Here is a 16,609-nt window from a genome sequence, read left to right on the forward strand (position 1 = left end):
TAAATTGCCCATGCTACCCCTTCCCTCACATGAGCTATTCAGTTTAACTGAGCTGTATCTGAGGGAGTCACAGGGCATGCTACTTTAGGACAGTCACTCTTAAACTGGCCAGGACTGAGACAGTGACGACATAGCCTCTGATGTCTACAATGTGAGTATGTAGTGTGTTCCTTGGATCTACAGACCCTACATGCATAGCCCAAGTTGGTTTTGAAGTCTGAAATTTTGCCAGCATGAACCGGACTTGATGAAGTTAAAGAGGCAGTGCACAATGACAGGACTCTATCCATCATGCCAACCATGTGCTGAAGACTTGTATCTGGAGAAAATGGAACAGCATTAGGATTAAGTTGATTTACAGGAGGCAGCAACTGGGCTGGCATGGGAAAAGGCTGCTGAGGAGAACTGGACACAGAACTAGGACATGCCATAACAGCGCACTGGCTGCAAGCTGACAAAGATATCATGTGCTGTGTTCCCGGAAAGACTCTCTTTAGATCCCTCTGATGACTATCCAACCGCTCCTGGACCTCAGCAGCGCTCCACTGCTCAGCTGGCTTAAACCGAAAAGACATAGCGAGACTTGGGTCTGGGCAATGTGAAATAAACATCATGACAGCTTCAGCAGTGGGATCTTCAACACTCTTATTACGTCTGCACAAGCGCTCCTCAGCAACATCTATGGCCTTGTTAAGCCCTTTCCAGTAATCCACGGGACTTTCATCTGCTCTTGGGACAGTATAATAGAAGTCAGCCATAGGCATGTTTGAGTAAGCCAACTCACTGAAGTTGCGTTTCAGTATGTCAAACACTACACTTGGAAGCTCACTGGCACTCAGTTCAGGGCGGCTTCGCAGAGACACCTTAACCACATCCCTCGCTTTGTCAGCCAATCTGCTCATGATGAGATCAGAGACATCAGTTCGCATTCTGCATTTCATTCTGTTTAAATAACTGCACATCATATCTTCCCACTCATGCACAGTAAATGAATCACTCTTATCGCCCCTGAAGAATGGTGGAGGTGCCGGATCTTGCTGTACTATCACCTTCAGGCCTGATGCATCAGTGCACTCACTGGAGTGCTGAGACTGGAAAGGTGGATTAGGCTGTACTGGGCTGGGCTGGTGCGCAAGGTTAAGGCTGGCTGAAATACTCTCACCTATTTTCTGAGCCAGATCTGAAACGATGCCCCCTAATGACTCAGGAGTAACAACACGTTCAGTATCAAGGCGTGTGATTGTTGTAGAGCTAGCTGCTGGACCTACAGAAGCACCAATCACTGAATCAACTGCGTGCACATGGTCAAGTCCCACATTAGCTTTGGCTCTCCCTCTCCCATAACAACGAGTAGTAATTTCAGACACTCCCTCATTGCGATATATTTCGGGTCCACCACCCCTGCCCAATAGGAAAGTGACATTAGGTTTTTTCACAGGGCTGAAATTGTCTTGACCAATATCCTCAAACATGTTTCAAATGTAAAGTGAAAACACATAAAATGTAAAAACGACTGCGAATGAATATGCCCCAAACAGAAAACCTTAACTAACTGGCAAATGTTCAAGTACACTTCATACACGCAGGGAAATATATGAAATAAAGTTAGCTCAAAGCAGAATCAGAATGAGGACAACAATCAAAAAAAAACTGAAACGCTCCTTTTCTTGACAAAAATATTTTTTTCTCTCACACCACATAAGTTATTAGGCACCGTTTCTTATTTAAAATGCATCTACAGTCATTTATTATATAATGTTCAGATAAAGGATACGATGCTCGAAGGTCACTGAAGCGTCCTGGTGTGCTTATCACAAAGTCTCTTGTTTAATATGCACCAACGATGAACGAAAGTACTCTGGAGAAAAAAGGTCAATTATACACTTTACAGGTCCTTTAAGATTCAACAGTTTGTCCTGCGATGTCACACGCTGTTCATCTCACACGCGCGCCTTCCTTATGCACGAACATGGAGCCGCAACAAACGACGCTGATGAGGAAGATGACCAGGAGAGAAGTCTGGCGAAGCAGGCGAGCCGTCACGCAACCACGGCAATCGGCGAAGCGCTGATCTGATGATCCGGAATGGTCACAGCACCAAGTGTAACTGGTTGTAGTCTGCGTTGTGTGTTTTATTTTATCCAAAAAAAAAAAAAGGGCGGACAACAACTGGGTCGACTCTTCATTTATTCTCTGATAACACAAACAAGCAGCCTACCTGATTGAATCGCCCTTACACTGTGCTCTCTCCCATTCAATTACAATGCGAAAGGGAAGAGGAGGAGTCAAAACAGGAAATTACACAGACTAATGACATCATGACAATTAATAGGGAAAGTACTCACACAAGTAGACAGCTACATCAGGTATACATTTCCTTTTGTGTAATTCTACACATTAAATGTATGGAATACTTTCCATACCCGTTACACATTCATCTTTAAACATTCTGTTACATCGTCAATTTTTTTATTGACCATGCCATGTCGTTGGTTCTATAATCAAGCCAGAGAGGTAAAAAAAAAAAAGTGAAAAATCCATGAAAGTCTGTCAAAATGCTTTGTAGCTAGTCTTTGGTCTGATGAGCTGCCCAAGCAGCTAAATAATTTAGATAAATCCATGAAATTGGCCACAACAGAAGGTCTGCTACAGAAACCAAGCTTGTTAATGCTTAGAAAAATAAACTGCCAGTAAAAATGCTCCAGTATTTTTGAAAGTGCTTGGCTGCCTGGTTGGCTCATTCAGTAGACTATGAGCCTATTAATCTAGGATCATAAGTTTGAGCCTCAAACTCACACTAAACCAAAGTTTTGGGTGACTTTAAAATGGAATCCTTCAAAACCTGGACATCCCAGATGTCTTATGCTGTCTGACCACAACCACAAAATTCAAACCTGCCATGAAAAGCAACAAACGACTTCATACGCAAGGGTGGAAAAGATTTTTAGGAAAGCAAAGAAATTTCCATTTCTTTAAGTGATTATTTACAATGTCATAGTAAAAAAAAAAATAATATGGTGGAAAAAAATTTTTACGAAATAACTGTATGAGAATTCTCTGCAAACAAAACCCTGAATTTTTGTACTTGACCACTCTCAGGATCAACAGGACTCTAAATACAGTACCCTCCAGAATTATTGGCACCCTTTATGAAATTAAGCACAAATTGCTAGTTAAAAAGTTTTACACATCCCATAAATGATCACTTGTGTTCAAACATATAGGGACACAAAAAGTTTAACATAAGTAGTTCTTTTTCATTCAAAATTCGAATTATTGGCACCCTTGCAATTATTATCTGATGCCTCTTCTGGAAAGAATAGCGGTCTTTTCTTGTAAAAGTCTACCAAGATTGGAGACAGTTGTAAAGACCTTGGATGCTCCTCCATGCTCAATGCAACATTTTAAACTCCTTTATCCAGTGCCCTCCACTAATATTGGCACCCTTGGTAAATATGAGCAAAGAAGGCTGTGAAAATGGTCTTTATTGTTTAACCTTTTGATCTTTTGTTAAAGAAAATCACAAAATACTCTGCTCTCATTGATATCAAACAATTGCAAACACAACACAGGTTTATCTAAAAAATATATATATATATATATCTTTGTTAAATATATTTGTGCAACAATTATTGGCACCCTTTTAGTCATTACCTCCCTTTGCCAAGGTCTAACCTCCTGGCAGAGGCAACTAGATTTGAGGCTGAAATATTCTGGCACATAGCAGAATTCATGATACCATCAAACCATGAAACAGCCCTCAAGCATCGATGATCCACCATCATATTTTACAATGGGTTTGGAGGCCTTTGTTTATTTAATATGACCATTTATATAAAGGGTGCAAATAATTATCCAGGACATTATAAGTGCTTTATTTAAAAAAGGCATGTGCACCTGGAAGGTAAACCAGGTAAGTCTGTAGATAAAAGATTCACAGACAATGAAAATACTTATGGAATATGTTAGATGCTACAGGTGCTGACATGATCTGTTACATCTGTGGCAGAGAATGTGTTTGTCCACAAGATGGCAGCAGGCACTAAAATGTATGCTAAGAAATAAAAATCCCTTGAGGTGAACTTTTCTTCAACATCAAATGATTTGAACTCAAAGGAAAAATCCACCTTGAAAGACTTGCATATTAATATTTATAATTAGGGTGTGAGCTTATTTTGTAATGAAATTCTGAGTTGAATTTTTTTTTTTAACTTCTTTTATGAACACTTTGGTCTATTTTCACTTTGGATAATGATTTCCTATATTACCCACAATGCCTTCCGACTACCTGCTGCTAGTGGTGCCAGCCTATACCAGGGAACTCAGGGCACAAGGCAGGGGACACCCTGGACAGGGTGCCAACCTATCACCCATTCATGTCTTTGAACTGGTGGAGGAAACCCCCGAAGCATGGGGAGAACATGCAAACTCTGCGTAAACACAGGATGGAGGAACCCCTAACCTCGGAGGTGCCGGGCAAATGTTCTAACACTGAATATGTAGCTATAGACTATTTTTGTCTTATCAACAGCCAACTGTCTGGATTCTAGTCCGTCCGAAGACAGTTGAGTTAAAGGGTACTGAGTACGACTGCATAACTTCCCATATCTTTACATTCTTCCCTGATCATTTGTGGACTCTACCATTGGTATTTATAGCTGAACTTTGTTCATTTCCCCCCCAACAATGTTGGGGTCAGGTGCCTGTTGCCCTCATCCTGCTGTCCAGACACACATACCGACCCCCAGGCATCCACACCCTGCCGCACCCCGGCTTAAATAACTTTCTCCTGCCTTCTATGGATCTTCAGTTTCGGTGCTGTCCAGCACATGGCCACTCGGGTATGGAGCCTAGCATGACTTGTCTTGTTTCTTTTGTACTGTTGTTGGACAAAGATACGTTTCCAGATTTGTAAAGACACTTGGGATTATTCATATACTTATGTTGATTTACTGGAGATTCTGAAAATTGCTGAATTGTATGGAGGAGCAGAGACTATAGGAACCCACTCTCTACAGACCTTGGATCCTCCGAAGGAATTCACGTGGTAAATATTCCATATGCTTCCACATGATTTGAACTGACACAGTTGATGTGGTGGATTGTGATGTAGTGAAACTCTTTCAAACTGCGGTCTGAATCAGCTACGATTAGAGGCACAGCGCTCAGCCATTTTGAAGGGTTTTGTTTGTGACAGTTTGTGAGTCACGTATTCCAAAATAGAGACGGAAATACTTTACATGCCCACGAGGAAGAGCTTGCTCTCCGAGCATCTGGAGGGTGCAAGTTTTACAGAAACATCCACTGACAGCAACGGACAACAAGAAGCCAGAGGTCACCATCACTGGAAGTGCCCACCATCACCTGGACAACCTGACATAACTCATACATAGTGGTCTAAAATAATCAAAGTCACAAGAGAGTTTGAATTCTACAGAATCCAGGTGGCAACTGAGGAAAGAATAACTCCAATATGAACCCCCAGGGTGGACATTATTTAAACAAGACAGCCGTGCTGTCCCCTTTGGGCGCTGTCCGTTTGAGTGAGCTTGCTCTCGGCTGTACCGTGATTTCTTTAGTGGTTCACGGTGCAGGATACACTGCTGTCTACGGGATCTTCTGCATGGTAGCATGGAGCGCTTGCTTTGCCCTCTCGGCAGCCATCTTCGCCCTGGATGTGACGCGTCTCCACTCATGTCTTCCTGTGTCCTGGGAGAACCTGACTGTGACCCTTGCAGCAACGTCTGCTCTGCTCTACCTCACAGCTTCCATTGTGTACCCAGTTTATTTTGTGCGCAATGAGTGCCCATATAACGATTGTGAGGTTAGAAATTTCCGGATAGCCGTAACCGTCTGCTCCTGGGCAGCGTTTGTGGCATACATCGTTGAAGTTTCCCTGTCCCGGGCCAAACCAGCCCGAGCGGCCAGCTACATGTCCACTCCGTCTGGCCTCCTGAAGGTGGTGCAGGCTTACGTCAGCTGCGCCATTTTCATCACTCTTGCTAATGGGAGTGAGTTCTGGCGTCACCCGGCGACCGTTTACTGCGTGGTAGTGTTCGTGTTGTGCTTTGCCGTGACAGCGTTGGTGGTGGCACTGAGTGTGTTGGGACGCACAACCTTCCTGAATCTGCCTCTTGACCGTTTTGTAGTGCTCTGCACGTTTGCAGCAGTGCTGCTGTATCTGAGTGCTGCTGTGACCTGGCCCGTGTTTTGTTTCGATAGGAAGTACGGTACGCCACTCAGACCTCAGGGCTGTCCTGGAGGGAAGTGTGCCTGGGACAGCCAGCTTGTTGTGACCGTGTTCTGCTTTCTCAACCTGGCGTTTTATATCACAGATCTCTGCTGTTCCCAGAGAGCGCGCTTTGTGACACGGCAGCCACGTGTGTAACAACTACGCTGTACTTGTGCTTTCAATCTTCCTATTTATTTCTAGATCTGAGACTGTGCCTCAAATCACACACTTTCTACTGTTCACACAGCAATATGAGCAAACGTACAGTAGAAGGGCCATATATTTGTCTTGCAGTGGACACGTTTTGTGCACTGGACTTTACATTAAATTAAAAAAACACTAGAACAGCAAACACTTGCTTTGACATAACTGTCCACTTCCACTTTTCACTTCCCCAAATGTAATCAATGTTTTATATCTGATATTTGCTTAATGGAAGTCTATAATTAAGCTACATCATTCTCTTACTTAAATAGAGAATCTAGTAATAGATTTAGAAAAAGAAGTTAAAAATGGAACTATGTTATCACATAGTATCTGTTCGTCTAAGATGGCTGCCTCCACAACATTACTGTACTAGCTTGACAGTAAAGTTTTACAAGATTACAGTAAATGAGAGAAATGTTTTTCACTGAACAATCTCTTTAAATTAGCTGGCTAATGCTGATGTAATGTAACAGTCTGGTATACATCCATTGTTCTCAAAGTGGGGTCCAGGATCCACATGGGATCTATGAAGCATAGCAAAGGAGTCTCTGTGTGTGTGTGTGTGGGGGGGTTTGTTTGTTTTTTTTTTTTTTTTTTTTTAATTACTGTGGTGGAAAATCACAATCCATTAGGTTTTTTATATATTTAACTTTTTGACCTGTCACTTGAATTGGGTTTAATCCAAAACAAAATTTAATAAAAGTGTGGTTTGTGTGTGTAAATTTCAGGAATAAAAAGCAATACAGCTCCAATAAATAGCCAAATATTCAAGCATTCTAATATTTGAATTAGCTCATAAAATAAAACTGTTGTGAATTATAATCAATTTCATTCATATAATCTTATTCACAGCACATACTTTTAAAATATTGGGACTATATAATTAAAGAGATAATAAACTACAAAGACATGACCCAGTTCTGCCCTTATTCTTGAAAGTGTTGATTTGTCTCTTTTTTTTTTATGACCCAAGATAAAATGTTCACTGAACCTGAATCATGATCCACACACACTCCATCACACACACATACTCTTAAACAAGTCCTGATACACCTTTGAAAGCCAACTGTAGACCACTATAATTCTCCTCGTAGTCCTCTTCCCCAGGCAGGTCCTGAGGGGGTCTTCTCCTCTCTCAGCCAGCTGGTTAGTATGTGTGTCTCTCTCTCTCTCTCTCTCTCTCTCCGTCAGCATGTTCTGCTCTCCTGGAGGACACGGTGACCAATCCAGCCAGCTCAGCATCACACCATTAGGATCGGCAGATTTTTCACTCAACTTTTCATTTTCTCCAGCCAGTGCTCTAGCGTTCTCTATCAATCACGCTCTCTCTTATATCACATATTGCTGATCTGTTCATCCACGGCTGCTTTTCTTCTCTTTTGTCATCCAGACATGGCTATTTGTTATCCTTTCTCTTCTTTCCTTTGTTCTTCTGATTTTTTTTGTTGTTGCTTTTTTCTGTTCCCTCCTTCTTGTAGATGGCCATAAAAGAGGGTCCACAGCAGACACATTCAAATAATTTTTTTTTCACCTAATCTCTATCCATTGCATCATATGAATGATTATAGTGGACCAGAATATGAAAAAAGAAAAAGCATAAGAAATTTAAAACTCAGTTCTAACAGATCATACTTGACTATATAACATGAGTTCAGAACACATCAGCTTAGGATGAGATGTACATGAGAGAAAGCCTTTTCAACAATGCAGTAAAAAGCAATCCCATCAAGTTTTACGACATTCGTTCACCATCATTCAAATACAAATTTCCTTTCCTGTGTGGAAAATAATTCCCATCGCTCTAAGGACAAATTATACGGATTTTAATTCACAAATATTTCACAAAGATTTCATTAAATCATTCATCTTAAACACATTAATTTTTTTAATCATAATTGAGTTTTCAGTAACCAGGATTTCCTTTCCTCACAAAAAAAACTCTTCTATTCTATTTCTTCTAAAAAAGTTTTTATTTTACAGTTTGTATTTTATTGAATCATTTTTGCAGTTTGTATTTCAGAAGTTTTTAAACAAGGGCCGTGTTGTTTTTTTATACACTGGAAAATGCAAATTTAGAAGTGATGTCGCTGTAAAATAAAGTGGCTATAAAGTAACAGCATACACCCCCCAGAGTGTGTTTTGCAGTGTCTTTTAAAGCATGCACAGGCATAATTAGAGAATGAGCACACGCATGAGTCTCTCGGTTGTGTGTGTGTGTGTGTGTGTGTGTGTGTGTGTGTGTGTGTGTGGGCCACCCGAGCGGCAGCACATCCCCTTCAAAAGGTGCTTACTGATAACACAAGCGGAGGATAAGAGTGCTGACTTGCTGATGTAGATAATCGCTCTCATTTTTTTTTCAGGTTGTTGCTGATGTTTCTGCTTTGCTTTGCTTTCCCTCCCATCTCTCTCTCTCTCTCTCTCCCTTATGAACCCCCCCCCCCCCCACCCACAATTAAGGGGTTCAGGGATGCAGCAATGGACAGATGGTAGAGAGAAAGGTTGGAAGTAGAGGTGGACTTGTGTGTGTGTGTGTGTGTGTGTGTGTGTGTGTGTGTGTATATGTGGCCCCCTCAGGTGGCAGTCCGCACAGATCAGCTCAATCCTTCCTCGCTGAGCCAGCGCGTGCCACAATGCCTTGCCGATTTCCCATCACCCCCAAGGGTTGCTCAAGGGCTGTGACAACTCCAAATCATCCGTTCAGTTTAACAACGACATCGGCAGTCTGGCAGGTCTCTCATCATCGTGTGTGTGTGTGTGTGTGAGGCTCATGGGGCTCCTCAGAATCAGTGGAGTGAAGTGCCGGCGGTGTCTCGCTCTCTGTATCTCTGGCCTCTGTCTGTGATCTCAGTATGCTCCGTGCCCACATCTTCGCAGCGGGTAACTGCGCCGTCTGAGCGAGATCATCCCAGACAGCTGTCCGTCAGCAGCCAGAGACCTCCACCGCTCAGGGCTTCTGGGTAAGAGCATGAATAGCAGCCGCCTGTCACGGCGCATCACTCATACATGCCACATGTGCTGGTCATGATGTCTGTTTACTGAATATAGTGTAACCAAGTCTGCTCGCATGGGAGCAAGAGATCCAACTCAGCAGGGCCCTTGCTGTGTTTCTCACATGTCAATCAAGGTGAATAAATCAACATTAATTAAAAGTAATTAGACGCCTGCCTTTAATAAATCAGCGGCATTGTTTGGTGTCGACTATGCAAATGTGGGTGGACTTTTAATGACGAACCCATGGAGCGATCCTACGCGCAAACTCATTTGTATGCACCAAAGGCTCCTCGCACCTGACTGAGCGTGCCACGGCTGCTGGCGTTATGAGAGATTTAGCAGCGCTCTTTGGCCTGACGGTTTATTACCATGAAGGCTGAAACATCAAAGAGCCCCTCACAGTGCGAAATAAACCCACCTGGGGAAAGCAAAGGCCGTCTGAAAGGAGACGCTTCACGGCTCCTCTGGCCTCGTCTGCTTTTTTTGTGTGTTGTGGTTTTAATCCAGTGGTCAGTGTGGTAATTTTATAGATATGACCCAAGAATAGAAATTCAGTGCAACACCTTGTGTGAGTCTTTCTCTTTACCTCTCCTGTCTCTTTAACTCACCCGCTCTACTTTTTTTGTTGGATCAAAATGAGCCCCTTAAGAAAAACTGTCAGTCTGTGGATTTGGATTCGTGCGTCTCCTTCTACATGCCAACTTCGTCTAATCACGGTGACATAAAATTGTCATCCGTGTTTCGCCTGAATTCCCTTTTAGACTGAGCAGATTCTGCATTTTTTTAATAAATCTGAGGGGATTTGAGGGTGGCATCGAATGAGTGTCGGCACGCTCCGGCGGCCACAGAGAGGCATATTGTGCCCACGCAGGGAGGATTTAATTGAGTTTTTCACAAATTCTGTAAGGCCTTCCCATGGCAAAGTTGGTTTTTCCTAACTTTTGTTAAGAAATAAAAGAAAGTCTTGTCTTATCTTGTGCTTACATGAAATAGCAACAACAGGTCTGTTGAAGCTTCAGTGGTTAAGGACCTGTGCTCATCATCATGGGGTAAAAGTCTCAGCAAAGCCAGGGGTAATGGGATTGAGTCTGCAGCCATCGGGATACTCAATACATGGTTAGGCTCTTGAGCAAAGACCCTTAACCCACAACTGTATCACGGCTGCCGCAAACTTCCTTTAATGCATGAGAAGGGACGTTAGGATATTTGAAAGGAAATATTCCTACACTCCCCAGAATTATTACCACTGGCATCCTTCCTGAAAAATTAGCATTATATTAAACATGCAATGACTGGTATTTAGAGCTTCAACATACTGTTATACTTATAGATTTATTTATCTTTTTTTTTTTTAAAGCACAAATCATTTTGCCTCGCACCTCTGGGGTTCCGCCTCCGCCCTGTGTGCACAGAGTTTGCATGTTCTCCTCATGCTTCTGAGGTTTCCTCTGGGTACTCCAGTTTCCTCCCCCAGTCCAAAGACATGTGTTGTAGGACGTTTGACATTTCCAAATTGTCCATAGTGTGTGAATGTGTGTGTATGATTGTGCCCTGTGATGGGTTTGCTCCCCGTCCAGGGTGTCCCCTGCCTTCTGCCCTGAGTTCCTTGGGATAGGCTCCAGGCTCCCCCATGACCCTGTGTAGGATAAGTGGTATGGAAAATGGTTGGCTGGATGGATATGCATGGTATCACAAAGGGTAGCATTGCCACCTCACAGCTCCACAATCCCTGGTACTATCCTGAGCTTGGGTTACTCTCTGTGTGGAATTTCACTTGTTTTTCCTGTGTCTGCCTGGGTTTCCCGGTTCTCCAGTTTCCTCCCACCTCCCAGAAACATGCTGGTAGATGGATTGGCTGCGCTAAATTGCACAGATGTGTCCCATCCAGGGTTTTCCTGCGTTCCCAGGATAGACTCTGGATCCACCATGACTTGGACCAGAATAAAGTTATAATTGAAGATGGATGAATGAATGTTTTCTGGTTTGGAAAATCATAGGTAGATTACAATACTTGTAGAAGCCTGAGCACTGAGCCTCTTAATGTTACGTCTAACAAGGTTCCTCTCTTCTATTCAAAACATTTCTTGATTCTTTATATTCTTAGGTTTGTGGATAAGGACACCATGTTCAATCCAGACCACAGGTTTTCAATCAGGTTTGATTCTAGAGACTGAGATCATCAATTCAAAAGGTGGATTTTTGTGTTCCTGAAAATATTTCTGTGTTGATCAGGATGAATGTTCAAGGTCATTATTTTATTAAAAGATCTATCACTGGCCAAGTCTGAACCTCCTTGCAGAGGCAACCACTGACGCGAGCCCGATCAATAAAGTGAACGAATTCAAGCTTTTTTTTACCAACTTACAATTGAAAAACTGAATAAAACGCATGTATTTACAGACACATTTAATACCCATGTTTGCTAATATGATTTCTCTCGCTCAACAACAGCAACTCCGACAAGGTGATTTTTATAATGTTGGGGTCGGGACACTTTAGATTCTAGAGAGCATTTGATTGGACAGAAAATCTGATGAGAAGCTGAAGTGCAGACTGATCTCATTAAAACTGTTGATCTGTATTGGTGGTAGAGAGAGACTATGAATTCTGATGCATATATTTTCTAAATGCAGATGTTGTCCTTAAATAAGTAGATAACCTTAAAGCTAATAAATCCATACTAAAAGTCACAAAACTTCCATTTTGATTTCATGGGGACTTTAATGCAATGTAAATTTGTTGTCTAGTTGCTGAGAGCAAATCAGTGATGGCAGTTTGTCTGCATTTATTTTAAATGATCCCAATAGAAACTATCCACAATCATTTACGGCATTGTTTTCCCAATTTAATTTAGCTTCTTTTATGTTTTTTCCCTTGTTTAACACAATTAAACTCATTTCATCAGCTAATCAGGGACTCTTTCATGTGTTGGAAAAATGTGAGAAAATGTTAAAAGCCTTTAATGTTAGAGCCTTTAAGGTGAAATCATTCAAATGTAGAATGAAAAAGTCATATTAAAAAAAAGAAATATCTGTATTGAATATTACTCTTCTGCAGTAATGGGTGCAACTTTGCATAACACGTACTGTTACAGTGCCAGAGCGAGCCATGAGTGCGTGTATATAAAACTAGCTCAAAATGCTAAATAAAATGCTTAGAACTACTGTGTGAATCCTGTAAGTACTACATTGCACAGGTTTTGTTAAGACTGCATGACCTGGATATTATGCATGTGTAAATTTGGACTGCCACTGGGCTCTAACTGTGGCTCTAATGCTGCCCAGCTGACAGCATGAAACAGCTGCTACGCTCTGAAACCTATCTTTACCTTCTGCTGTATACATAGCGGCAAGGCATGACTGCTATTCCACAGACGGCATACCTCTCCCCACTGGTCATTACATTTATACATGGTTTAGGACACAACCTGGCCATATCACAATGACGGTCTAGAATGGTCCAGCTATCCAATGTTTTATGCTATTAATAGTTTTATGATTTGCAAACTGGGAGCGATGAATCTGATCTGTAATGAAGACTGATTTGTGTTTGCTGGTCTTTCAGTGTGAATTGTGGGGAACGTTTAGATCTTTGATACGTGAAAATGAAAGCATTGAAAGCACGCCGACAGACTGGAGGCAGACATTGTTAGCATTCCTGGATTATCCAACTTTAAGTTGATGGCAGATTGTCAGGCATGGTGTGTATCCTGATCCCTGTGGAAAACACATGTAGGAAAGGTGCACACATGTACTCGTACCCTCCAGAGAATCAGGACAATGTGGAGTAGCGAGCCTTTTTTTTTGTCATTCTAGTCATATGAAGGGGTGTAACAAGGTACTGAGAAATTATCGTTAAGTGAAAGTATATACTGTATAATGTGTCAAGATTTTACTCAGTTTGAAAGTGGAAGTGTTCAGCGTCAAGTGATGTAAAAAGTGCTATTTTTAAACTTGTATTCTAGTATTAAAAAGTAATCTGATGAATTGATCATGTTTGTGTGTAAAAAGTAACTTATTACTTATCTAAAATTGTTAGATGATTTTTGTTTTAAAGACACTACATCATTTTGTCTCATTCATGCTCTCTAAGTGAATATTTACCATTAGCTAGAATTTGACTTGTTGCCTAGCCAAAAATGTTAGCTACTGGAATTCATATTAGTCTAACCTGGCATTAGCCAAAAAACAGGCTAACTTAGTTAAATCTTAGTAAATTAGCAAAACATACCTCATACATTATCAAATTAGGTTGGAGTCCATGCCTTCTAAGGAGGCTAAGAAAAAGCCTCATTGTATATGAGTCTTAGCTTACTCCAGCATATTTTGTATCCAGCAATGTTTTTTTTTCTACATTTGAACAACTTGACTGGATGCTAAACTGAGTCTGTTCAATTGATGAGTAGTGTAAAGTCATACCTGTAGTCTGGAAGAAGAAAACAACGGGGTTGGTAACGAGCATTTTGAAGGTCTAAATCATAATGTAAGGAATTACATTTTGGAAATTTCCCTTGGAAATGCAATTAAGTAAGAGTACAATATTCAATTTCAATAATTCTCAAGTAAAGTATACTCAAAATAATACTTCAACAGAGTAACAAAGTACATTTAACTCAAGGATTTTCCATCCCTGGCCATATACAAGTATACAATGAATGAAACAGCATTATCCAAGGCCTTGGTGCTATATATTACAGAGATATTTACCATTAATTTTCCCCTAACTGACATTATTTACCACATTATTTGAAAAAAAAACAAACAATGAATTTCAGCATTAATTACAACATCAGTAACATTAGGTTTTAACGATAAACCAAATACACCAAATAAGCAACACCTGCATTAACCCAATAGTCATACCAAGAATTAATAAAATGAAACACACAATGACTCTCATGAACATGGCTATGGTTTTTTAGGTGACAGTATTTAGACCTGAGGCTAGAAAGCAAGTTCCAGTATTTGGAGAACAGTGTTGAGTAAATAATCAACATTTTAGAACATGCTGTAATTACATTTTACAGGAAAAAGCATTTGCAAGACTACAGTTTCCAATGAGCATATAGGCAAAGACCAGGCCTTTTGGAATAATGTGCTCTGTAAGTGGTAAATTCGTCTCTGGACAGACGAATCAAAGACAGAGTTGTCTGGCCACAGTAACAGCAGACATGTTTGTCGCAGACCAAAGACAGCTTTTCGTGAGAAGCACCTCATCCCAACTGTGAAGCACGGTGGTGGAAATGTTATGGTTTGGGGTTGCTTCGCTCCCCCAGGGACTGGACAGCTTGCATTCGTTGATTAAACTATGAATTCTGCATCATATCAACGAGTGCTTGACAATAATGTGAGGCCATCTGTCCGAAAGTTGAAGTTGAACTGAAAGTGGACCTTTCAACAGGATAATGATCCTAAGCACACTAGCAAATCCACCAAGTAATGGCTCAAAAAGAAGAAATGGACGGTTATGGAATGGCCTAGTCAAAGCCCAGATTTGAATCCCAATGAAATGTCATGCGGGATTTGAAATGTTCAGTACATGCAAGAAAACCCTCAAACATCGTGCAGCTGAAAGAATATTACATGGAAGAGTGGTCAAAAATTCCAGCAAACCTGGTGGACAAGTATGCAAAATGCCTACAAGAAGTTATTTCTGCGAAAGTGGGCAATACTAGTTTCTGAGTCCAAGGGTGTACTTACTTTTTCCACAGAAGAATATCGTGTCTATTGATATTTCTGTTGAATAAATGATTGAAAAAGCTAATTTTCCTTGTGGTATTGTTCAAGTATATCAGCTTTATTATTAGGCAGTGTTTCAAATATGATCAAATGTTTGCTTGTCCAAATGTCAGAAAAGCCAACAATTTCCATGGGGTGTACTTATTTTTTCACATGAGTGTATAATGATGAAGTGAAAACATGTTTTTAGAAATTTTCGAACATTAATTAAAAATCAAAAACTGAAATTTCTTATTCACAAAAGTATTCAGACTCTTTATTCAATACTTTGTAGAAGCCCCTTTGGCACCAATTACAGCTACAAGTCTTCTTGGATACCTCTCTACAAGCTTTGCACACTTGGGTGGGCAGTTTATCCCATTCTTCATGGCAGATCCTCTCAAGCTCCGTCAGATTGGATAACGAGTGTCTTTGAACTGCCATCTTCAGTTCTCTCCGCAGATGTTTAAGGGGTTTAAGTCTGGGCTTTGGCTAGGCCACTCAATGACATTCAGAGACTTGCCCCAAACCCACTACAGTGTTGTTTTGGCTGTATGCTTAGGGTCATTGTCATGTAAATTATTGCCCTAGTGTTTGTGTGCACTCTACAGGAGGTTTTCTTCCAGGATGTTCCTGTATTTGGCGGCATTCATCCTTCCCTCAGTTGTTACCAGTCTCCCTGTCCCTGCCACTGAGAAGCAGCCCCATAGTATGATGTTTCCACCACCATGTTTCACTGTAGGAATGGAATTAGCCAGGTGATGTGCTGTTTTTCACCAGACATAGTGTTTGCTGTTTTGCCCAAAGAATTAAATTTTCATCTCATCAGACTAGAGAATCTTTTTTCCACATGTTGCCAGGTCCTTTATACTGTCATATGCCTTTTACTCAACAGTGGCTTCTGTCTTGCCAATCTGCCATGAAGGCCTGATCTTTGGAGTGCTGCAGAGATAGTGGTCCATCCAACAGGTTCTTCCATCTCTGCACAGGACTTTTGGAGCTCTTTTAGAGTACTGGTTGGGTCCTTTCTTACCTACCTGACCAAGGCTCTTCTTTCCCGGAAGCCCAATTTGGCTGGGATCCTGGAACCAACTCTGGGAAGGTTCAAGGTTGTGCCAAGCGTCTTCCATTTCAAAATTATTGAGGCCTCTGTGGTCCTGGGAACAGGCAAAGAAAATTAGAAATTGTTTTTTATCCTTGCCCTGATCTATTCCTTGCCACAGTTTGATCACAAAGATCCACAGACTTGGACTTCATCACATTTTTTGGGGGGACACTGGTATGTGCCTTTCCAAACTATGTCCAATCAATTAAAATTGCAACAGGTGGACTCCAATTGAGATTTAGACACATCTCTAAATCTAATTAAAGCAAATAGGATGATAATTTAGCTTATTTCAAGCTTTTACTTCTAGAAAGGAGCAAAGATATCCAATAATATGACATTCTTAAGCTCTCAACG

General features: G+C 41.2%; 1 protein-coding gene across 1 annotated transcript; it reads left to right on the plus strand.

Moving 5' to 3' along the window:
- Positions 1 to 5,335: 5,335 nt before the first annotated feature.
- On the plus strand, positions 5,336 to 7,907 carry LOC128613917 (myeloid-associated differentiation marker-like protein 2). The gene has a single exon (XM_053635091.1). The coding sequence runs from the start codon at positions 5,474 to 5,476 to the stop codon at positions 6,386 to 6,388; it is 915 nt and encodes a 304-aa protein (XP_053491066.1). The 5' UTR covers positions 5,336 to 5,473; the 3' UTR covers positions 6,389 to 7,907.
- Positions 7,908 to 16,609: the final 8,702 nt, after the last annotated feature.

The sequence above is a fragment of the Ictalurus furcatus genome, chromosome 10 (genome assembly GCF_023375685.1).
Source record: "Ictalurus furcatus strain D&B chromosome 10, Billie_1.0, whole genome shotgun sequence".
Taxonomy (NCBI): Eukaryota; Metazoa; Chordata; class Actinopteri; order Siluriformes; family Ictaluridae; genus Ictalurus; species Ictalurus furcatus.

Coding starts and splice junctions, on each gene's coding strand:
- LOC128613917 (XM_053635091.1), top strand. CDS start 5,474: ATGAACCCCCAGGGTGGACATTATTTAAACAAGACAGCCGTGCTGTCC.